This window comes from Nomascus leucogenys, chromosome 2 (assembly GCF_006542625.1).
Source record: "Nomascus leucogenys isolate Asia chromosome 2, Asia_NLE_v1, whole genome shotgun sequence".
Taxonomy (NCBI): domain Eukaryota; kingdom Metazoa; phylum Chordata; class Mammalia; order Primates; family Hylobatidae; genus Nomascus; species Nomascus leucogenys.
This window is the reverse complement of record NC_044382.1, coordinates 52,898,521-52,922,059: the sequence shown is the minus strand read 5'-3', so window position 1 is coordinate 52,922,059 and position 23,539 is coordinate 52,898,521. Positions and strand designations below refer to the sequence as shown.

At 48.2% G+C, this 23,539-nt stretch overlaps 1 protein-coding gene across 1 annotated transcript in view; it reads right to left on the bottom strand.

Annotated features, from left to right (window-relative positions):
• The window catches only part of KCTD19 (potassium channel tetramerization domain containing 19), a 42,375-nt gene that overhangs the window by 17,720 nt on the left and 1,116 nt on the right, over window positions 1–23,539 (bottom strand). The window contains exon 2 of the mRNA XM_030795444.1: window positions 13,687–13,983. Within this exon, the coding sequence (XP_030651304.1) occupies window positions 13,687–13,983 (297 nt within the window). The remainder of the gene's footprint in view (window positions 1–13,686; window positions 13,984–23,539) is intronic.

The following is a 23,539-nucleotide window of genomic DNA, read 5'->3' as shown; positions in this document are numbered from 1 at the left end:
TTCAGGGTAATGAAGATATCCATCACGTCATTTTTTTTTTTTTTTTTTGAGACAGAGTCTCACTCTATCACCTAGTCTGGAGTGCAGTGGCATGATCACAGCTCACTGCAGCCTCGACCTACTGGGCTCAACTGATCCTCCCACCTCACCCTCCTGAGTAGTTGGGACCACAGGTGCACATCACGACACCCTGCTAAATTTTTTTTTTTTGAGACAAGGTCTCACTCTGTTGCCCAGGCTGGAGTGCAGTGGCACAATCTTGGCTCACTGCAACCTCTGCCTCCCAGGCTCAGGTGATCCTCCCACCTCAGCCTCCCGAATAGCTGGGACCACAGGCATGCACCACCGCACCTAGCTAATTTTTTTGTATTTTTAGTAGAGGTGGGGTTTCGCCACATTGCCCTGGTTGGTCTCAAACTCCTGGACTCAAGTGATCTGCCTGCTTCAGCCTCCCAAAGTACTGGGATTGCAGGCATGAGCCACCACGCCTGGCCCACAGCCAGCTAAGTTTTAAGTTTTTTGTAAAGACAGGGCTTTGCCATGTTGCCCAGGCTGGTCTTGAACTCCTGGGCTCAAGTGATCCTCCCATATTGGCCTCCTAGGATTATAGGCATGAACCACTGGCCAGACCCATCACCTCAAACATTTATCTTTTCTTTGTGATGGAAATATTCCAATGATTTTCTTCTAGCTAGTTTGAAATACACAATATATTATTGTTAACTATATTATTCCTAGCGTACTACCAAATACAAGAACTTATTCTTTTTATCTGACTGTATTTTTGTACCCATTATCCAAATTCTCTTCATCCCCTTTCCTCCCCCTACTTTTCCCAGCCTCTGCTGACTTCCACTTGTCATGTAACTTCTTCAAGCCTCAGGTTCCTCACTGGCAAAGTGGAGGCAGTAAAATCTGGAAGCTGTTGTAAAGATTAAATGAAATAGTATGTTAATTTCCTTCCTCTTGGAGGTCATATCCTAAATTTCCTTCCTTCCTTCCTTCCTTCCTTCCTTCCTTCCTTCCTTCCTTCCTCCCTCCCTCCCTCCCTCCTTCCTTCCTTTCTTTTTTTTTATAGGGCCTTGCTGTGTCGCCCAGGCTGGAGTGCAGTAGTACAATCATCATGGCTCATTGCAGCCTTGACCTCGTGGGCTTAAACAATCCTCCTGCCTCAACCTCCCAAGTAGCTGGACCACAGCTGTGTGCCACAACGCCCCATTAACTTTTTGATGTTTGTAGAGATGAGGTCTTGCTATGTGGCCCAGGCTGGTCTCAAACTCCTTAGCTCAAATGATCCTCCCACCTCGGCCTCCCAAAGTGTTGGGATTACAGGCTTGAGCCACTGCGCACAGGCTAAATTACCTTTCCAGCCTCATCTCCCATCATTCTTTATGTTTACACCCCATCATCAATGACACTAAACTCCACAAAACTCCAAAAACACATCATGTTCTTTGACACCTCCCCAGCTTTGTGTATGCTGTTCCATCTGCCCAGAATACTCCTCCCCATTCTCTTCCTGAAGAGCCTGGAGCCTCTCCGAGCCAGAATGGGTCATCCTCCCACTTTGTTCCCACAGACACCCAACACTTTCACTTCTCTCTGCAGGCCTCTGGCTCAGTTTCAGGCCAGTTCTCCCCCCTATACCAAGCTTCCTGGGGAAAGGCTGGTTTGATGCATCCCCATTTTGTATTCTAGAACCTAGCATGCATATGAAAGAATGCATGAAAATGGAGGGCTAGCCAGGTGCGGTGGCTCACACCTGTAATCCCAGCACTTTGGGAGGCCGAGCTGGGCAGATCACTTGAGGTCAGGAGTTTGAGACAAGCCTGGCCAACATGGCGAAACCCCATCTCTACTAAATATATAAAAAATTAGCCAGGCTTGGTGGTGCATGCCTGTAGTCCCAGCTACTCTGGAGGCTAAGGCAATCATTTGAACCCAGGAGGCAGAGGTTTCAGTGAGCCGAGATCATGCCACTGCACTCAAGCCTAGGAGACAGAGAGAGACTTCAGCTGAAAAAAAAAAAAGAAAAGAAAAGAAAAGGAAGGGCTGGAGGGCTGATTCTCTGCAAAGAAAAGCAAAAAGAAACATGGGAGATCTCCAAAGGAGCGAACAGAGAAGTAGGCTGCACTCATAAAACTGAGAAAGATGGAAAGATGTTCAGTATCCAAAACCACAGGAAAAACCAGCACAAGACTACAATGGGCAGAGCCTATAATGTTCAGAGGACAATGAAGACAGGGATTCCTCCTTGGGATCTGGAGGCCAGAGGGAAGACCGAAGGGGGAGAGGGATAGGGATGAAGGAGAGGGAGAGAGGATGGCAAGAAGAAAGGGTTTAGCTTGGGTCTGATTTGTGATGGACAGAAAGACAGTAGGCGAAGTAGCAAGAAAAGAGTGAAACTAGGGAGTCAGCTAGGGGAGCGTAGCACTCCAAGCCCATGCTCAGTGGACTGCATCACAGGAACTTGAATCTGCCACTTACTTCACCTGCAGATTCAACTCCCAAGATTCTGTCTCAGTGGGGAAAATAATAGTGCCCTTGAACAACTCTAAATTGGCCACGTGGGAGGAGGCCTGTGGTGGGGAGAAGGGGAGAGAAATCCCTGCCCAGGACAACACTCCTATTTGGAGGTGTTTGGTACTGGATGTGTCCTCTGGAATGGGTCAGTAGTGACAGTCTAGCTAGTTTGAGAGGTGATGTGCTAGTTGAGGAGAGAATGATCTATTTTGCAGAAATGAAATCTCCATTTCCTGCTATTTCCAAGCATGTAAAGTGTTAGCAGTACCATTTTCCCCAAGAAAGGTATGCCTGAGAAATCTTAAAAAAGAGAAAAACTAAAACAAGTCCACAAAGATTGCCATCCTTGCCAGTCAGGTCATGCTGCATGCCAGGCCCAGGCATCAGCCTTGACCTAGGCTCAGGAGCCTCAACAAGGCTGTTTCCCAAACTCTGTCAACCAATACTTGCTCTGACTTCTAGAAATACAAGTCCTCTACTCACAGAAAGCCATTCGGGTGCTGTAAGAAATCACAGAAACCATTCCCCAGGCCCTCACTTACTTATTTTTGATCTGCCAGTTTCCCCTAATAGATATAACCTCCCCAAGACCTCAGGACCTTGGCTGTTTTGTCCTCTGCTGTATTTGCAGCACCTAGAACAAGGCCTATGGGGTCTCAATACCTTTTTGTTCAATGAATGGCTAAATGAATGAAGAACACTCCAGAGAGCCTGGGCTTCCAGCTGCCCTCTGGCTTTGCTGACTGAAGTTGCTACAGAGTGTGTGGCTGGTCTTCTGCAGGCTGACTTCAAGTCCACTTTCATCTGCCTGAATACAACTTCCAGGAATTTTACTTTTCACATGTTATGACCTGGAAAAAGTTATTGGAGAGAGGATTTCTTAAGGGAAATACAGACCTTAAATGAATTCAGGTGGCTAATTTCTAGCACAAGAATAAATGATGTTGCTTTTGGCCTAGATAGTGGTGAAAAAAATATGTCAATCAGAAGCAACATAAAACTGATGGCGTGGGGAAGTATGTGTATGTGTGTGTGTGGTTGCCAAAGATGGCTGACAAATGCACCCTGCTGGCAGAACTTTGGGACTTAACGGAGGTTTTCCAAAGCAGCAGCAGTTCTCAGAGATGCCTTATGCTCTGATGTAGTCTGTTGGAAAGAATGTGATGGTAAAGGAGCTTGGGGGAACTTCCAAATCCCTGACTGCCTTGTAAAGACAAGGAGGGCCAGCACTGCTTTAAGGCTCAAGAAAAGCGAGGCTGGTAGAACAAAAGGATGTGCAGAACAGCTGCTGTCAGTCCCCAAAGCCAAACAAACCCAGCTTTCGGCATTTCAAACGTACCCCTTCACTGCGGGCTCCAGTCACCTTATTCTGCAGAAGTCATCTTGAGCATAACATTGAATGTTCTCTCAGCAGATATGTTGTTAAGCATGTGCAGATGCCAGGTACTGTGAGAGGTGCTAGGTGTTTGTTTCATAAAAACATGAAAAGAGTACAGCCCAGTGAGGGAGAAAGACATATGAATACATGATCACAACCGAATTAGCACTGCTAGAATGGGGGAATTCAGTCTGTTATGAAAGCACAGAGACAAAAACTCAGGAAATGTCAGGATAGTCTTCCAGTGGGCCATATTTAGGCCAAATCTTTTTTTTTTTTTTTTTTTTTTTGAGATGGAGTCTCGCTCTGTTGTTCAAGCTAGAGTGCAGTGGCACAATCTTGGCTCACTGCAACCTCTGCCTCCCGGTTCAAGCGATTCTCCTGCCTCAGCCTCCTAAATAGCTGGGATTACAGTTGCCTGCCACCACGCCTGGCTAATTTTTGTATTTTTAGTAGAGACGGGGTTTCACCATCTTGGCCAAGTTGGTCTCAATCTCCTGACCTCAAGTGATCCACCCGCCTCAGCCTCCCAAAGAGTTGGGATTACAGGCGTGAGCCACCGTCCCCAGCCAAGGCCAAATCTTAAAAGGGGAGAAATCCAGGAAGAGGAAACAGCAAGTGAAAAGGTGTAGAGAGAAAGCATGTGGGGTGCTTGGGGCGTGGCTGAACTTCAAAGTGTGTGTGTGTGCATGTGTATGTGGCCTTGCCTGCATGTAGGTCTGTGTCTTTGTTGGGATATGAGACAGAACAAGCAGATGGGCCAGCCTGTGAGGAGCCCTGATACCATGTCAAGAGGTTTGCATTTGAGTCATCCACTTACCCACACCACAGACAAGCTGCACAATTGGGATGAATATCTGCTGTTTATGTCATCCTCTTCCTTTCCAAGATCACAGTCATAATCTCACATCATGACTAATGGGAAATGTGAGACTGCCACTGGTCTATTTTCTTAAAAACGTCATTTGTGTGATCAACATAAAAACTCCCTGGCTCCCTTGAGCACAAGGAATGAAGGCGTGTTTGGGTTGCTTGCTGGTAGCAGAATGCTCACAAGTGGAACAATTTAAAGTTCCAAACTGAGAAGTCCCCAGAAGGTGTGAAAAAGGAAACATAAGTAGCATGTCCTGTTAACACATTGTCCTCAGTGGACTTCAGGGGTAAAGTAAAAAAGAATCGATAATTTGCCATGAAACTTAAACCCTGGTGAATGACCCTGAAGGGAAATTCCATACTCTGCAGCTGAGACTCCTACCTAGGCTGATGGATGTGGAGGGCTCAGATCAGTTTACATTTAGGTAAAGTGGCCTTCCCAAATTACACAGGAAGTTCTAGGAGGCCCTATGATATTAATGTATGGACCTGTAATGACTACTTTGTATTTCCCCTATAAACAATATACAGTATTCCAAAACATCCAGGTTCATGGATTTACATATCAGCTTTTATGACTCCCAAATTTTTATCTCTATGCCTGTTTCCATGAATTCCAGACCTGTACATCCAGCGCCTCCTGTTTACCTTCACTTGGATGGTTTTATTGCCCTTTCATTGTCTCTCAAACTCAACATGTTCAGATCCTAACTCCTGATTTTCCTCCCTAAATATGTGTACACATCCTTCAAAATCCACCATTCATCTGGTTGCTCAGGAGAGAAACAAAGGAGTTGTCCATTCTCTCTCACCCTACATTCAATTCATCAGCAAACCCTGTCAGTTCTACCAGCAAGACATATTCAGAGTTAGAACACCTCTAACACCACTATTACCACCACAGACTAGACCACCATTATCTTTCATCTGCAGGAGCCTCTTAACTGGTCTACTTCCTCCTTTGCTCTGCTGTAGTCTAGGCTAGGGGTCAGCAAGTTTTTTTCTGTGAAAGGCCTGACAGTAAATATTTTAGGCTTGGCTTTGCTAGCCACATGGTCTCTGTCAACTCAACCACTCAGCTCTGTGTTATAGCTTGAGAGCAGCCGTAGACAACACATAAACAAATGAGCATAGCTGTGTTCCAGTAAAACTTTATCAATGGCAATGAAATTTGAATTTTTTTTTTTTTTTTTTTTTTTTGACACAGAGTCTCCCTCAGTTGCCCAGGCTGGAGTGCAGTGGTGCGATCTCAGCTCACTGCAACCACCGTCTCCTGGGTTCAAGCGATTCTCCCATCTCAGCCTCCCCGAGTAGCTGGGATTACAGGCACTTGCCATCATGCCCGGCTAATTTTTATATTTTAGTAGAGATGGGGTTTCACCATGTTGGCCAGGCTGGTCTTGAACTCCTGACTTCAGGTGATCTGCCCGCCTTGGCCTCCCAAAGTGTTAGGATTACAGGCGTGAGCCACCACGCCTGGCCTGAAATTTGAATTTCATATGATTTTTACATAGCACAAAATATTTTTGATTTTTTTTTAACCATCTAAAAATGTAAAACCCATTCTTAGCTCATGGGCTTTCCAAAAAAGGTAGTGGCTGAATTTCGTCCATGGGCTATAGTTTGCAGATTCTTGATCTAAGGTTAAGCCAGCAGCCAATGATCTTTCTTTTTATTTGGAGATAGAGTCTCACTCTGCTGCCCAGGCTGGAGTGCAGTGGCATGATCTTGACTCACTGCAACCTCCGCCTCCCGGGTTCAAGCAATTCTCCTGCCTTAGCCTCCTGAGTAGCTGGGATTACAGGGGCATGCCACCATGCCCAGCTAATTTTGTATTTTTAGTAGAGATGGGGTTTCACCATGTTGGTCAGGCTGGCCACCTCAGCCTCCCAAAGTGCTGGGATTACAGGTGTGAGCCACTGTACCCGGTCTTTTTTTTTTTTTAAAGAGAAGGTCTTGCTCTGTCACCCAGGGTGGGATGCAGTGGTGAAATCTCGGCTCACTACAGCCTTGAACTCCTGGGCTCATATGATCCTCTGGCTTCAGCCTTCTAAGTAGCTGAGACTACAGGCACACACTACCATGCCTGGATAATTTTTAAATTTTTTGTAGAGGTGATGTCTCATTATGTTGCCCAGGCTGGTCTCCAACTCCTGGCCTCAGGTGATCCTCCCACCTCAGCATCCCAAAGTGTTGAGATTACAGGTGTGAGCCACCGTGCCCAGCCCCTCTCTCCCTCCCTCCCTCCTTCCCTTCTTTCTTCCTTCCTTCTTCCCTTCCTTCCTTTCTTCTCTCTCTCCCTCCCTCCCTCCTTCCCCTTCTCTTCCCTTCCCTTCCTTACTTTCTTTCTTTTCTTGAGATATATTTCACATACTACAAAACTTACCCATTTAAAGCATGCAATTCAGTGGCTTTTAGTCTATTAACAGAATCAAGCAACCATCACCACAATCTATTTCAATACCCCTAAAAGAAACCCTGTACCCAGTAACAGTCATTGCTCATTCTCCATTCTCACTCACCCATCCTTCCTACCCTGAGCCCCAGCCCTAGGAAACCACTTATCTATCTTCTGTCTCTATAAATTTGCCTGTTCTGCACATTTTAGATAAATAGAATCATACAATATATGGTGCTATTTTATTTATTTGTTTGTTTGTTTGTTATAGAGATGGGGTTTTGTCATGTTGCCCAGGCTGATCTTGAACTCCTAAGCTCAAGTGATCCACCCACCTCAGCCTCCCAAAGTGCTGGGATTATAGGCATGAGCCACCACACCCAGCTGTGTCTATCTTCTATACATATAATCATACAATAAAACTGTTTCTTTCACTTAGCTGACATGATGGTTTTTTTCACTTAGCATTTTACATATATATATTGAGAGAGAGAGAGAGAGAGGAAGGGTCTTGCTTTGTCACCCAGGCTGGAACACAGTGGTGCAAACACAGTTCATTGCAGCCTTGACCTCCCTGGCTCAGGCGATCCTCCTGCCTTAGCCTCCCAAGTAGTTGGAACTATAGGCATGAGCCATCATGCCTAGCTAAATTTCTTTTTTAATTTTTTGTAGAGTTGGGGTCTCACTTTGTTGCCCAGGCTGGTCTCGAACTTCTGGCTTCAAGCAATCCTCCTGCCTCAGCCTCCAAGAGCTACCTATAACATTTAGAATAAATCCTGTGTCTTCACCATGGCTTTCAAGGTTCTGCAAGGTCTGGCTTCCTTTGATCTCATCGTCAACCTTTGACATCTCCCTACCTCTCACTGTACTTTACAATGGCCTCCAAGTGGGCCAACGAGCCACTATAACCTCAGGGTATTAGCGTTTAACTATTCCTCTTTTTTTTTTTTTGAGATAGTCTCACTCTGTTGCCCAGGCTGGAGTGCCATGGCACAATCTCAGTTCCCCTGCAACCTCCACATCCTGGATTCAAACGACACTCCTGCCTCAGCCTCCAGAACAGCTAGGATTACAGGCATGAGCCACCATGCCCAGCTAATTTTTGTGTTTGTTTGTTTTTTTGAGACGGAGTCTTGCTCTGTTGCCTAGGCTGGAGCGCAGTGGCATGATATTGGCTCACTGTAACCTCCGCCTCTCGGGTTCAAGTGATTCTTCTGCCTCAGCTTCCCAAGTAGCTGGGATTATAGGCATGGGACACCATGCCTGGCTAATTTTTGTATTTTTAGTTGAGATGGGCTTTCACCATGTTGGCCAGCCTGGTCTCAAACTCCTGACCTCGTGATCGCCCACCTCGGCCTCCCAAAGTGCTGGGATTACAGGTGTGAGCCACTGCGCCTGGCTAATTTTTTTGCTTTTAGCAGAGATGGGGTTTCTCTATGTTGGCCAGGCTGGTCTCCAAACCTGGCCTCAAGTAATCCACCCACCTCGGACTCCCAAAGTGCTAGGATTATAGGTGGGAGCCACCGCGTCTGGCCTAACTATTACTAATGTCTGTAAGTTCTTTCCCCAGATACCTGCATGCCTTACCCCTTTGCCCCTTTTTCATTCAGATTTCTGCTCAAATGTTGCCTTGTCAATGAGGTCTGTTTGATCGCTGTTTTCTTATTTAAGTATTTATTGACAAGGTCTAGCTCCATCACCCTGGCCGAAGTGCAGTGGTGTAAATATGGCTCACTGTGGCCTCAAACTCCTGGGCTCAAGCGATCCTCCCACCTCAGTCTCCTGAGTAGCTGGGACCACAGGCACGCACCATCACCTCTGGCTAATTAAAAAAATTTTTCGTAGAGACAGGGTTTTGCCATGTTGCCCAGGCTGGTCTTGTCCTGGGCTCAAGAGATCCTCCTGCCTTGGCCTCCCAAAGTGTTGTGATTGCAGGTGTGAGACACCATGCCCAGCCTCTGATCACTCAATACAGAAGTCACTTCCCTGGCTCCAGTCACTTGCTATCCCCTTACCCTTCTTGCCACATACTATCCATCTGAATATTAAAAGACAAGCAGATTCGATGTAAATGTTTTATTCTTTCAACTGAATTCTAGTACTATAAGGACAGTGAAACAATGATATACTGGGGAAAATGTAGCAATATACTTTTGTTTAAAAGACTAATTGAATAAACAAAAACTACAAAAAAAAAGAAAATCATATAAACACAATCTGAAATTCCAAGAAGTCCTGGAATACAGAAATGCCCTCCTCCTTCATTATTACACAGGAAGCACTGTTTTAATTGTCTTCATAGTATTTATCTCTACCTGACATTGTGCAGCTATAGGGTTCACTGCTGTATCTCCAGAACTTGGTGTAAGTTTGGTGCTCAATACACAATAAGACACTAATAAGCCTTTGGAGGCCACAACTACAGGCTAGGGGTGGGGGTTGGGTGGGCAGGTGGAGTTGGGGGATTTGGGGAATGGGGAGGGGTGGAGAGCAGAGCAGCAGCATGAGCCTGGGTGCCTGTCCTCCAGAAGCTTCCCATCTTGTGCTGCTTGTTGGTCATTCTACATGGCTTTCCATCAAAGCCTACTATGTCACAGATAATTCTGAGTAGAATATGCATTTGTTGAGTGCATGGGAACCTTAGTTAGCAGGAGGCAAAGTCACATTTTTATTGTTAGGGGCTAAATCTGAAGGACTCTATGGTGAGGAGTACTAACAGTTTAGAGCAGTGTAGATATATGCTGCCCAATATGGTAGCCACTAGCCACGTATGGTTATTGACTACTTGAAATGTGACAGTCTGAGACCCAGCACGGTGGCTCACATCTGTAATCCCAGCAATTTGGGAGGCTGAGGGGCAGATTGCTTGAGGCCAGGAGTTTGAGACCAGCCTGGCCAACATAACAAAACCCCATCTCCACTAAAAATACAAAAATTAGCTGGGCGTGGTGCTGCACACCTGTAATCCTAGCTACTTGGGAGGCTGAGGCATGAGAATCTCTTGAACCAGGAAACGGAGGTTGCAGTGAGCCGAGATAGCGCCACTGCACTCTCACCTGGGCAACACAGTGAGACTCTGTCTCAAAAAAGAAAAAAAAAAAAAAAAAAAGAAAAAGAAAGAAATATGACAGTCTGAATCTGAGATGTGCTGTAAGTATAAAACACAACGGATTTTGAACACGGTACAAAGAATGTAAAATTTCTCAATTTCTAAATATTGATTACATGTTGAAATAACATTCTGAAGATATTGAATACTTTGAATATATAGTTAATATTTTGAGTATAATAATATATTATTAAATTGATGTCATCTGTTTCTTTTTACTGTTTTAGATGCGGCTATAGAAAATATAAAATTACATAAGTGGCTCATATACATGGCTCACATTATATTTTTATTGGATCATCCTATGTTTTCCCCAAAGCCCACAGGAATAATGCCTGGAACCCAGAATGTTCTTCATAAATACTGGGTGAATGCATTAAGTTGGGCTGCCTGTGTAGGGTCTAAAGACTAAGAATTGGCAAACTCCAATTTCTCCAAGCAGAGTATTTGCTCATTTAGTAAAAAAATCTGAGCATCTGATAGGCCTTAGCAGTGGGAAAGTGGTGGAAATGTGTGAAGCTGTTGATTAGCTTGAGGTGACTGTTGGTTCCCAGCTGTATTTACACTCTGCTTCAAGAAATAAACACCATTTCACTTGGGCCAACTCAAATATTTATTTCTTTGACAACACCATTTCAAAGTATAAGCACTTGTTTTACAGTCTTTTTTTTTTTTTTTTTTGAGACAGAGTCTCGCTCTGTCGCCCAGGCTGGAGTGCAGTGGCGCAATCTCGGCTCACTGCAAGCTCCGCCTCCCGGGTTCACGCCATTCTCCTGCCTCAGCCTCTCCGAGTAGCTGGGACTACAGGCGCCCGCCACTACGCCCGGCTAATTTTTTTTTTTTGTATTTTTAGTAGAGACGGGGTTTCACCGTGGTCTCGATCTCCTGACCTCGTGATCCGCCCGCCTCGGCCTCCCAAAGTGCTGGGATTACAAGCGTGAGCCACCGTGCCCGGCCTACAGTCTTTTTTAGGGAGGCAGATCCACATGATTCTTCAGATACTTCTACTCCTCACACAACGTGGAACTTTGGAATTGGACCAACCTATTGGTTTCTGAGGCGCAGCCTCCCATTTAGAAGCTGCTTGTGGCTGGGCGTGGTGGCTCATGCCTGTAATCCTAGCACTTTGGGAGGCCAAGGCGGGCGGATCACTTGAGCTCAGGAGTTCAAGACTAGCCTGGCCAACATGGTGAAACCCTGTCTCTACTAAAAACACAAAAATTAGCCGGGCATGGTGGCGCAAGCCTGTAATCCCACTACTTGAAGGCTGAGGAAGAAGAATTGCTTGAACTCAGGAGGCGGAGGTTGCAGTGAGCCGAGATAGCGCCACTGCACTCCAGCCTGGGACAGAGCAAGACTCCATCTCAAAAAAAAAAAAAAAAAAAGCTGCTTCCTTGATATATTTTGTTTCAATTTGGGAAGTGAGGACAGCAAAGGGTTTAAAGGGCTTAATACACTGTACAATAGGCTTGTATTCTTTAAAGTGTTCTTTAAAAATTGCCTTGATCTCTGATTTTCTGCAACAAGCAAGTTACTCCCTCCCTTCTACCTCAAAATGATGCCTTGGCATAGAGTCATCAGCAATCCTGTCATGACAGGCCATTTAAGTGGTTTTGAAGCCACTTGTAAACAATTCTAGTACTCCATTCCTGGGGCAGTTGAAAAAAAAAATTAAATCAAGAAGGTAGTTTGAAAAAGAAAAAAAAATACAACAACTTGCCTGGTAGTATATTAGGAATTTTCAGGCCAGGTGCGGTGGCTCACGCCTATAATCCCAGCACTTTGGGAGGCTGAGGCGGGTGGATCACCTGGGGTCAGGAGTTCGAGATCAGCCTGGCCAACATGGTGAAACCCCGTCTACATTAAAAATACAAAAATTAGCTGGGCGTGGTGGCGGGTGCCTGTAATCTTAGCTACTCAGGAGGCTGAGGCAGGAGAATCACTTGAACCTGGGAGGCGGAGGTTGCAGTGAGCCGAGATGGCACCATTGCACTCCAGCTTGGGTGGCAAGAGTGAAACTCCATCTCAAAGAAAAAAAAAAAAAAAGAATTTCTGATTTCCAAATATAGAAATACTTTTAAGAGAAAACACTGAATTATTTAGTAAGCATCCATAAAAACACGCACTATGAAATGTTCTCATTCCTCTATGGCCCAGATACGCATGGTCTATCTCAATTTTCTTCTAAACAGTGTTGAGGCACAGTTGGTGGTACACTGGGCTACACTGCAGCTTGTTGGGTTAGTGCTGATAGAGATGGAATAAACGCCTTGTACAGACAGTGGGATTAATATGGAGGATGTTCAATGGTCCTTCCCAGTTGTAATATTTAGTTCTTCCAGGTTAAAAAGAATTGTTCAAAAACTACTGAATAAACTACTTAAGATCAGCCACAGAAATGATTTCTGTGGCTTGGAGAAAAATTAGGAAAGAAAGGTAATGTTTTTTGGCAGTACCTTAATGGTTGATAAGTAAAGATATTTGAAGCTCTTATTATAATAATAATAATAATAATAATAATAATAATAAAGTTTCTTGGAAGACAAAGAAGTGATGGTAGAGGAAAGATTCTGCATAACTTGTTTTTTTTTTTTCCTCTCTCTTGACATTTGGCCCAAGATTAGAACTTTTTGCTTTGGTGTAAATGCATGTTGTGTACCTAACAGGCACAATGAGAGGTGATATTCTTGATAAATCTTTTAGATTTTAAATCTCAGACATGATGTACATAGCAAATCCTAAAGTGTCTAAAGTGTTCTCCTTTTAAGATTCAAAAACAAAAACAAGAAGTAGCTTAATATAGGATTTTCAAGAGCCAGGGGCACCCTCTCAGTGGACAGTAAATCCTATTCTGGGTCCATGGTGGCTACTAGTCTAACTAAAGCACAGTTGGGATGAAATCATTTATTAAGAATATGTAGGCTGGGTGTATATACAGTCTCATGCCTGTAATCCCAGCTCTTAGGGAAGCCGAGGGAGCACTTAGGGAGGCCAATTAGAGAGGATAACTTGAGCCCAGGAGTTCAAGACCAATCTGGGCAACATGGAAAGGATTGGCTGGGCATGGTAGCATGCACCTGTGTTCCCAGCTACTCAGAAGGACTGAGGTGGGAGGTGGGAAGATCCTTTGGGCTTGGGAGGTGGAGGTTGCACTGAGCTGTGATTGCAACAGACACCCTGTCTCGAAAAAACAAAAGCAGGTAATTTCAGTGTATTGTTTATTACTTTTTTTTCCTTCTTACTCACCCCTATACTAATGAGGAAATTATTTATTACTTTAACACATTTATTACATTTGCCCATTAAGAGGGTCATCTCAGCAACCAATATATAACAGGAAACAATATTTACTGATGTAAAGCCATGTTACTGATCCACCACTCCCAGAAAACAAGAGCATCTTACCTGCAGCAAAGGCATCAGCTGCAAACCCAATGCTTGCTCATACAGCAAGTTCAGTTCCGCACAACTGGAGAAGGAGAGCTTGGAGGTGTAGAGGTAATAGTGCACGTGCCTAAATGTGGAACCATCTCTGTCGATAAATAGCCTCTGGCTTTCTGAAGAGGTCAAGGCTGAAGCCTCTTTCCACAGCAGGGAGTCTGGAAACTGAGAGAGTTTGCTTCTGGGAACTGAGAAATGCCAGCCCCCTATGTTGAAATGAAACAAGTCCCCTGCTGATTCATGAGATATGCCAGACTCCTCCTAAAGGGGGAATGAAAAAGAGATCTATGCAAGAAAAAGAAATAAAAAGGCATCCAGATTGAAAAGGTAGAAATAAACTATCTCTGTTTGCTGATGACATGATCTTGTATATAAAAAATCCTAAGGAATTCACCAGAAAACTATTAGAAATAAGTCCAGGCCAGGCATTGTGGTTCACACCTGTAATCCAAGCACTTTGGGAGCCTGAGGTGGGAAGGTGGCTTGAGACCAGGAGTTTGAGGTTGCAGTGAGCTATGATTGTGCCACTGTACTCTGGCCTAACAGAGCAAGATCCTGTCTCAAAAAAGAAAAACAAACAAACAAACAAACAAACAAATGAGCCCAACAAGGTTGAAAGATGCAGAGCAATATTAAAAAATGTTGTATTTTTATACTTTAGCAGTGAACAATCTGAAAGTGAAATTAAGAAAACAATTCAATTCCATTTACAATAGCATCAAAAATAACATACTTAGGAATAAATTTAACAAAAGAATGAAATACATGTGCACTGAAAACTTCAAAACATTGTTGAAAATTTAAAAGACCTAAATAAATGAAAAAATATCTCATGCTCATGGATTGGAAGATTTAATATCGTTAAGATGGCAATAGTCTCCCAATTGATTTACAAATTCAACACAATCTCTGTGAAAATCCTGACTTTTTGCAAAAATTGAAAAGCTGATGCTAAAATTCATATGAAAATACAGGGGATCCAGAATAGCTAAAACAGTCTTGAAAAAAGGAGAACAATGTTTAAGAAGTCACATTTCCCACTTTTTTTTTTTTTTTTAAGGCAGACTGCCACATGCAGCGCCTCATTAGGATGTGTCTGAAGTCTTAGAAGCTTGACTACCCTACGTTCTCCTACAATGGACCTTGAGAACTTGTTTGGAGGTTCTAGCTAGGAAGAGCAGATACTTGTATACCCTGGACTGAAGACTGGTCCTCCTTTATTGGGGATGGTCGTCCTCTTTGACTGAGCACGCAGCTTCAGGAGGGACATACGTGGAGCATTGAGGGAAGAAGGGGACACCCGCCTAGCCAGCCAGATCAGCCAAATCAACCCTGGCAATCAATGGAGTGACAGATGTTGCAGCCAGATCACCCTCACATCCCACACTTTTAAAACTTATTACAAAGCTAGATCAAGACAGTGTGCTACCAGCATAAGGATAAATATAAAGATAAGTGGAATAGAATTGAGAGTACAGAATAAAACCCTTACATTTATGATCAATTGAATTTTGATAAGCAATCCAAGATGATTCAATGGACAAAGAATAGTCCTTATAAAAAATGGTGCTGGGACAACTGCCCATCCATATGCATAAAAGATAATAATAACAATAATAATAAAGTTGGACCCCTACCTCACCCCATACACAAAAATTAGCTCCAAGTGAAACATAGACCTAAAACTATACAATCTTTTTTTTTTTTGAGACGGAGTCTCGCTCTATCACCCAGGCTGGAGTGCAGTGATACGATCTCGGCTCACTGCAAACTCCGCCTCCCGGGTTCACTCCATTCTCCTGCCTCAGCCTCCTGAGTAGCTGGGACTACAGGCACCCACCACCACGCCCAGCTAATTTTTTGTATTTTTAGTAGAGATGGGGTTTCACTGTGTTAGCCAGGATGGTCTCGATCTCCTGACCTTGTGATCCACCGGCCTCGGCTTCCCAAAGTGTTGGGATTACAGGCGTGAGCCACTGCGCCCAGCCTAAAACCATAAAATCTTTAGAAGAAAATAGAAAATCTTCATGACTTTGGAGTAGGCAAAACTTTCTTAGATGTGACACTAAAAGCAAAAGTGACCAAAAAAAATAGATAAATGGAACTTAATCAAAATTTAAAAACCTTTGTGCTTTAGAGGGCACCATCAAGAAGGTGAAAAGATAACTCACAGAATGGAACAAAATATTTGCAAATCATTTGTCTGATAAAGAACTTGTTTTTAGAATACATAAAGAACTCTTAAACTCAATAATAAAAAGACAACCAAATTTAAAAATTGGCAAAGCATTTAAATAGACATTTCTCCAAAGAATATATACAAATGACCAATAGCACGAAAAAAGATGCTCAACATCCTTAGTCATTAGAGAAATGCAAATCAAAACCTACAACAGAATACTACTTCACACCCATTAGTATGGCTAGAATGAAAACAATAGGTAATAACAAGTGTCGACAAAGAAATCAGAACCCCCATGCACTGCTGGTGGAGGTGTAAAATGGTGCAGGCACTTTGGAAAACAGTTTGGTGGGTCCTGAAAATGTAAAGCATGGAGTTATTCTACTATGAGCCAGCAATTCCACTCCTAGGTGTACACTTAAGAGAAAGACATATGTCCACACCAAAATTTCTAGACTAACGTTCATAGAACATAATAGCCAAAAGGTGGGAATAAACCTAATGTCCATCAACTGACAAATGAGTAAACAAAATGTAGTATATCCATACAATGGAATATTGTTTGTCAATAAGAAGGAATGGGATGGCTTCCTTCCTTTCTCCTTCCTTCCTTCCTTCCTTCCTTCCTTCCTTCCTTCTTTCTTTCTTTTTCTTTCTTTCGTTCGTTCCCTCTGTGGCCCAGGCTGCAATCTACTCAGCTCGCTGCTGCCCGCGCCGCGGACTGCCTGGGACTGCCGCCACGCGCCGCCACTGCGCGCTTTTTCTCGTTTGGCTGCAGGCGCGCGGTCGCCATGTTGGCCACGCTGCTCGCCAGCTCCTGACGCCGAGTGCTCTGCCCGCCTCAGCCTCCCGAGCCCCTGCCCAGCCACCGCCGCGTCTGGGAGGTGGGGAGCGCCTCTGCCCGGCCGCCCCATCCGGGAAGAAGTGAGGAGCGCCTCTGCCCGGCCGCCCCGTCCGGGAAGAAGTGAGGAGCGCCTCTGCCCGGCCACCCCGTCTGGGAAGTGAGGAGCGCCTCTGCCCGGCCGCCCCGTCTGGGAAGTGAGGGGCACCTCTGCCCGGCCGCCCCATCCGGGAAGAAGTAAGGAGCGCCTCTGCCCGGCCGCCCCGTCTGGGAAGTGAGGAGCGCCTCTGCCCGGCCACCCATCGTCTGGGAAGTGAGGAGCGCCTCTGCCCGGCCATCCCGTCTGGGAAGTGAGGAGCGCCTCTGCCCGGCCACCCACCGTCTGGGAAGTGAGGAGCACCTCTGCCCGGCCGCCCACCGTCTGGGAAGTGAGGAGCGCCTCTGCCCGGCCACCCCGTCTGGGAAGAAGTGAGGAGCGCCTCTGCCCGGCCGCCCTGTCTGGGAAGAAGTGAGGAGCGCCTCTGCCCAGCTGCCCCATCTGGGAAGTGAGGAGCGCCTCTGCCCGGGCGCCCCGTCCGGGAAGAAGTGAGGAGCGCCTCTGCCCGGCTGCCCCATCTGGGAAGTGAGGAGCGCCTCTGCCCGGGCGCCCCGTCCGGGAAGAAGTGAGGAGCACCTCTGCCCGGCCGCCCCGTCTGGGAAGAGGTGAGGGGTACCTCTGCCCGGCCGCCCCGTCTGGGAAGTGAGGAGCACCTCTGCCCGGCCACCCATCGTCTGGGAAGTGAGGAGCGCCTCTGCCCGGCCGCCCCGCCTGGGAAGTGAGGAGCGCCTCTGCCCGGCCACCCATCGTCTGGGAATTGAGGAGCGCCTCTGCCCGGCCGCCCCGTCTGGGAAGTGAGGAGTGCCTCTGCCTGGCCACCTATCGTCTGGGAGGTGAGGAGCGCCTCTGCCCGGCTGCCCCGTCCGGGAGGAAGTGAGGAGCGCCTCTGCCCGGCCGCCCCGTCCGGGAGGAAGTGAGGAGCGCCTCTGCCCGGCCGCCCCGTCCGGGAGGAAGTGAGGAGCGCCTCTGCCCGGCCGCCCCGTCTGGGAGGTGAGGAGAACCTCTGCCCGGCCACCCATCGTCTGGGAGGTGAGGAGCGCCTCTGCCCGGCCGCCCTGTCTGGGAAGTGAGGAGCACCTCTGCCCGGCCACCCCATCTGGGAAGTGAGGAGCGCCTCTGCCCGGCCGTCCCGTCTGGGAAGTGAGGAGCGCCTCTGCCCGGCCACCCACCGTCTGGGAAGTGAGGAGCGCCTCTGCCCGGCCACCCACCGTCTGGGAAGTGAGGAGCGCCTCTGCCCGGCCACCCACCGTCTGGGAAGTGAGGAGCACCTCTGCCCGGCCACCCACCGTCTGGGAAGTGAGGGGCGCCTCTGCCCGGCCACCCACCGTCTGGGAAGTGAGGGGCGCCTCTGCCCGGCCACCCACCGTCTGGGAAGTGAGGAGCGCCTCTGCCCGGCCACCCCGTCTGGGAAGTGAGGAGCGCCTCTGCCCGGCCGCCCCGTCTGGGAAGTGAGGAGAGCCTCTGCCCGGCCACCCATCGTCTGGGAAGTGAGGAGCGCCTCTGCCCAGCCGCCCCGTCCGGGAAGAAGTGAGGAGCGCCTCTGCCCGGCCGCCCGTCCGGGAAGAAGTGAGGAGCGCCTCTGCCCGGCCGCCCCGTCCGGGAAGAAGTGAGGAGCGCCTCTGCCCGGCCGCCCCGTCCGGGAAGAAGTGAGGAGCGCCTCTGCCCGGCCGCCCCGTCTGGGAAGTGAGGAGCGCCTCTGCCCGGCCGCCCCGTCTGGGAAGAAGTGAGGAGCGCCTCTGCCCGGCCGCCCCATCCGGGAAGAAGTGAGGAGCGCCTCTGCCCGGCCGCCCCGTCTGGGAAGTGAGGAGCGCCTCTGCCCGGCCGCCCCGTCTGGGAAGAAGTGAGGAGCGCCTCTGCCCGGCCGCCCCATCCGGGAAGAAGTGAGGAGCGCCTCTGCCCGGCCGCCCCGTCTGGGAAGTGAGGAGCGCCTCTGCCCGGCCACCCACCGTCTGGGAAGTGAGGAGCGCCTCTGCCCGGCCGTCCCGTCTGGGAAGTGAGGAGCGCCTCTGCCCGGCCACCCACCGTCTGGGAAGTGAGGAGCGCCTCTGCCCGGCCACCCACCGTCTGGGAAGTGAGGAGCGCCTCTGCCCGGCCACCCACCGTCTGGGAAGTGAGGAGCGCCTCTGCCCGGCCACCCACCGTCTGGGAAGTGAGGAGCGCCTCTGCCTGGCCACCCACCGTCTGGGAAGTGAGGAGCGCCTCTGCCCGGCCGCCCCGTCTGGGAAGTGAGGAGCGCCTCTGCCCGGCCGCCCCGTCTGGGAAGTGAGGAGCGCCTCTGCCCGGCCGCCCCGTCTAGGAAGTGAGGAGAGCCTCTGCCCGGCCACCCACCGTCTGGGAAGTGAGGAGCGCCTCTGCCCGGCCACCCACCGTCTGGGAAGTGAGGAGCGCCTCTGCCCGGCCACCCACCGTCTGGGAAGTGAGGAGCGCCTCTGCCCGGCCACCCACCGTCTGGGAAGTGAGGAGCGCCTCTGCCTGGCCACCCACCGTCTGGGAAGTGAGGAGCGCCTCTGCCCAGCCACCCACCGTCTGGGAAGTGAGGAGCGCCTCTGCCCGGCCGCCCCGTCAGGGAAGAGAGGAGCGCCTCTGCCCGGCCACCCACCGTCTGGGAAGTGAGGAGCGCCTCTGCCCGGCCACCCACCGTCTGGGAAGTGAGGAGCGCCTCTGCCCGGCCGCCCCATCTGTGAAATGAGGAGCGCCTCTGCCCAGCCACCTATCGTCTGGGAGGTGAGGAGCGCCTCTGCCCGGCCGCCCCGTCCGGGAAGAAGTGAGGAGCGCCTCTGCCCGGCCGCCCCGTCCGGGAAGAAGTGAGGAGCGCTTCTGCCCGGCCGCCCCATCTGGGAAGTGAGGAGCGCCTCTGCCCGGCCGCCCCGTCCGGGAAGAAGTGAGGAGCGCCTCTGCCCGGCCGCCCCGTCCGGGAAGAAGTGAGGAGCGCCTCTGCCCGGCCGCCCCGTCCGGGAAGAAGTGAGGAGCGCCTCTGCCCGGCCGCCCCGTCTGGGAAGTGAGGAGCGCCTCTGCCCGGCCGCCCCGTCCGGGAAGAAGTGAGGAGCGCCTCTGCCCGGCCGCCCCGTCTGGGAAGTGAGGAGCGCCTCGGCCGGGCCGCCCCGTCTGGGAAGTGAGGAGCGCCTCTGCCCGGCCACCCATCGTCTGGGAAGTGAGGAGCGCCTCTGCCCGGCCACCCATTGTCTGGGAAGTGAGGGGCGCCTCTGCCCGGCCACCTATCGTCTGGGAAGAAGTGAGGAGCGTCTCTGCCTGGCCGCCCCGTCTGGGAAGTGAGGAGCGCCTCTGCCCGGCCGCCCCGTGTCTGGGAAGAAGTGAGGAGCGCCTCTGCCCGTCCGCTCCGTCTGGGAGGTCTACCATGGAGGCCAGAAGCAATGTGGGGGCTGGACGTGGTGGCTCACACCTGTGGTCCCGGCACTCTGGGGGGCGAGGCGGGTTGATCACTTCGGGCTAGGAGTTCGAGACCAGTCTGGCCAACTTGGCGAAACATGAAAAATACAACAGACAAACCAACCAACCAACTCAGTGACAACAAAACAGGTCTACCCTGGAGTCATACTCTAATTTTTTCTATTTTCCTCCCTTTCTGATCCTTTATCCCACTTTCTTTTTCTTCCTCTTCCTTCTCCCTCTTCTTTGTCAAATAGAGGATTGAGTTATTATCACTGATCCACGTAAAGTCCCTCTCTACCTTATTTTAACTCCCACCCCCCATTTCTATTCCCCGACTTCCCATGTGTAACCTTCCTAATATGTTTGATATGCATCTTTTTGTTTGTATGTATTTTTAGAAAATGTTTATTGTTTTTGTGTGCAAAAAAAAATTAATTAAAAAAAAAAAAAAAAAAAAAGAAGGAATGGGATGAACACGGTGGCTCGTGCTTGTAATCCCAGCACTTTGGGAGGCTGAGTCAGGAGATTCGCTTGAGCCCAGGAGTTTCAGGCTGCAGTGAGCTGTGATTGTGCCATTGCACTCCAGCCTGGGCGTCAGAGTGAGGCACATCTCTAAAAAAATAAAAATTAAAAAGGAATGAAGTACTGATACATGATAACAACACGGATGAAACTCGAAACATTATGCCAAGGGAAAGAAGCCAAACAAAAAATCACATATGATTCCATGCACATGCAATATGCGGACAAGGCAAATTTCTAGAGATAGAAAATAGATTAGTGGTTGCCTAGGGCTGGAGAGGCTATGGGGAGGTGGGGTGTGACTACTAATGAGTATGGGATTTCTTTTGGGGATGGTGAAAATGTTCTAAAATTGATTGTGATGATAGTTGTGCAACTCTGAACATACTAAAACTCACTGAATTGTACACATTAAAATGTGTGAATTGTATGGTATGTGAATTATATCTCAATAGATCTGTAAAAAAAAAAAAAAAAGATGAGGTACTGTCCACATTCCATGGAGCACATGCAGAACTCTCTTGGGATCTTACCTGCAGAAACATTACATTACTGGAGGATGAATGCTATAGATACCTTTTCATATATACAAAGGCAGCAAAGATCACTAACCTTCCTCAGCTCATTGTTAAAAGTTTAAGGTCATCTGTACATCTGTTGGACAAGAGGTTGTTGAAAAAAAAGTTTAAGGTCATCTATTTATAAGTGAATTGTCTTCTTTGCTTCAAGATGACCTAGTTTAGCAATACAATGGAAAAATAGAGAGCCATCAAACATACAAACCATCCATATCAAATTTTAAAATAAAGGGCACTACCCTTATAAAAACATTTTTTAAAGGGTAGTAAATAGTATATAGAATTTTACCTAAAAAGAACCATAAAACAATATCAAATTCTTTTTTTTTTTTTTTTGTATTTTTAGTAGAGATGGGGTTTCACCGTGGTCTCGATCTCCTGACCTCGTGATCCGCCCGCCTCGGCCTCCCAAAGTGCTGGGATTACAAAGCGTGAGCCACCGCGCCCGGCCAAAACAATATCAAATTCTAATTAAAAATTATGCAGGCTGAAGTGATTGGATATCTGCAATTTATTCTGAGATGAATTAAAAAAAGACAGATTGATGGATAGATAGGATTGCTAGATGGACATGTGATAAAACAAATATGAGCAAAATGTTGATTGTAGAATGTAGGTGGTGGATATATGGTGCTCACTGTACAATTCTTTCAATCTTTCTGAATGTCTATAAAATTGCATTAAGACGTTCGTGTGGGAAAAAGAGTGTTAAAGTAAGAGGTGATTACTTAAGAAAGGAAAAGCTCCCTGCCCCAGAAAGAACCTGCATTTCCCATTCTGACAGCTGGGGAAGGAAAATAAATGCATGCAAGAAAGAATGCGATGGGGTCCATCTCTCCCACAGCAATATTCAGACATGAAGAGCAATTATATATGCCACATTTGAGACTAGAAGAGTTAAAGGGGGCAATAAGAGAAATAAGACAAATTGTGAAATGATTGCATAACTGACAGAAGCAGAGCCAGAAAAGTCAATCTAATGAGCTAACCTAGGATTCTAAGTCCCAGCCCTTCTAAAAGCCCTTCTACAAGTTCATGTTCAGGCAAAGGCTGAATGTGACAAATGGAGTGACTAAGGGTCTCACATAGACCAGAAAGCATAAATATGCAAGGAAGGACTCTTGATTCTGCTTTCTGTTCTCCTTAAAGGTGGCTGAGAGCTCAGTGGGGGTGCTCGGAGTGTGCAGATGTTCGATGCCAAAGAAAACCTACTCCTCGAAGGTGAGCCCCAGTTCTGGTCTCAGTTCCTCTTTCCTTTTCTTTCTTTTTTTTTTTTTTTTTTTTTTGACAGAGCCTCGCTCTCTAGCCCAGGCTGGAGTGCAGTGGCACGATCTTGGCTCACTGCAAGCTCCACCTCCCGGGTTCACGCCATTCTCCTGCCTCAGCCTCCCAGGTAGCTGGGACTACAGGCGCCCGCCACCACGCCCAGCTTTTTTTTTTTTTGTATTTTTAGTAGAGATGGGGTTTCACTGTGTTAGCCAGGATGGTCTCAATCTCCTGACCTCGTGATCCACCTGCCTCGGCCTCCCAAAGTGCTGGGATTACAGGCGTGAGCCACCACGCCCGGCCCATCCTCTTTTCTTGTTAAGGATAGGGTGTGACAAGAGGGTCCTGGCTCCTTCTTACATACCTGTCCCATCCACAGGTGGGCTCTTAAGTGCCTGCTGGAGTGAGGGTAGGGGTTAGGGATGCGGCTGTTCTTTCCCAAAGACTGCTCAGGGGCTGGTTAGTGCAGAGCTATCCCAGCCTGGGGACAGCCCTCAGTCACAGGCAAGCTTAGGGGGACCTGTGGTGCTTGAAAGACAAAAGCCTTCTTGCCAGACTGACTTCAGGAAACGGGGTAGCCCTAAAGCAGTCATCCCCACCCCATTACAAAGAGCTTCTCTCTTTCCCACGCTCATCCTTCTCCCGCAAAGAAGCTCCGTCTAGGCCGGGCGCGGTGGCTCACGCTTGTAATCCCAGCACTTTGGGAGGCCGAGGAGGGCGGATCGCGAGGTCAGGAGATCGAGACCACGGTGAAACCCCGTCTCTACTAAAAATACAAAAAATTAGCCGGGCGTGGTGGCGGGCGCCTGTAGTCCCAGCTACTCGGAGAGGCTGAGGCAGGAGAATGGCGTGAACCCGGGAGGCGGAGCTTGCAGTGAGCCGAGATTGCGCCACTGCACTCCAGCCTGGGCGACAGAGCGAGACTCTGTCTCAAAAAAAAA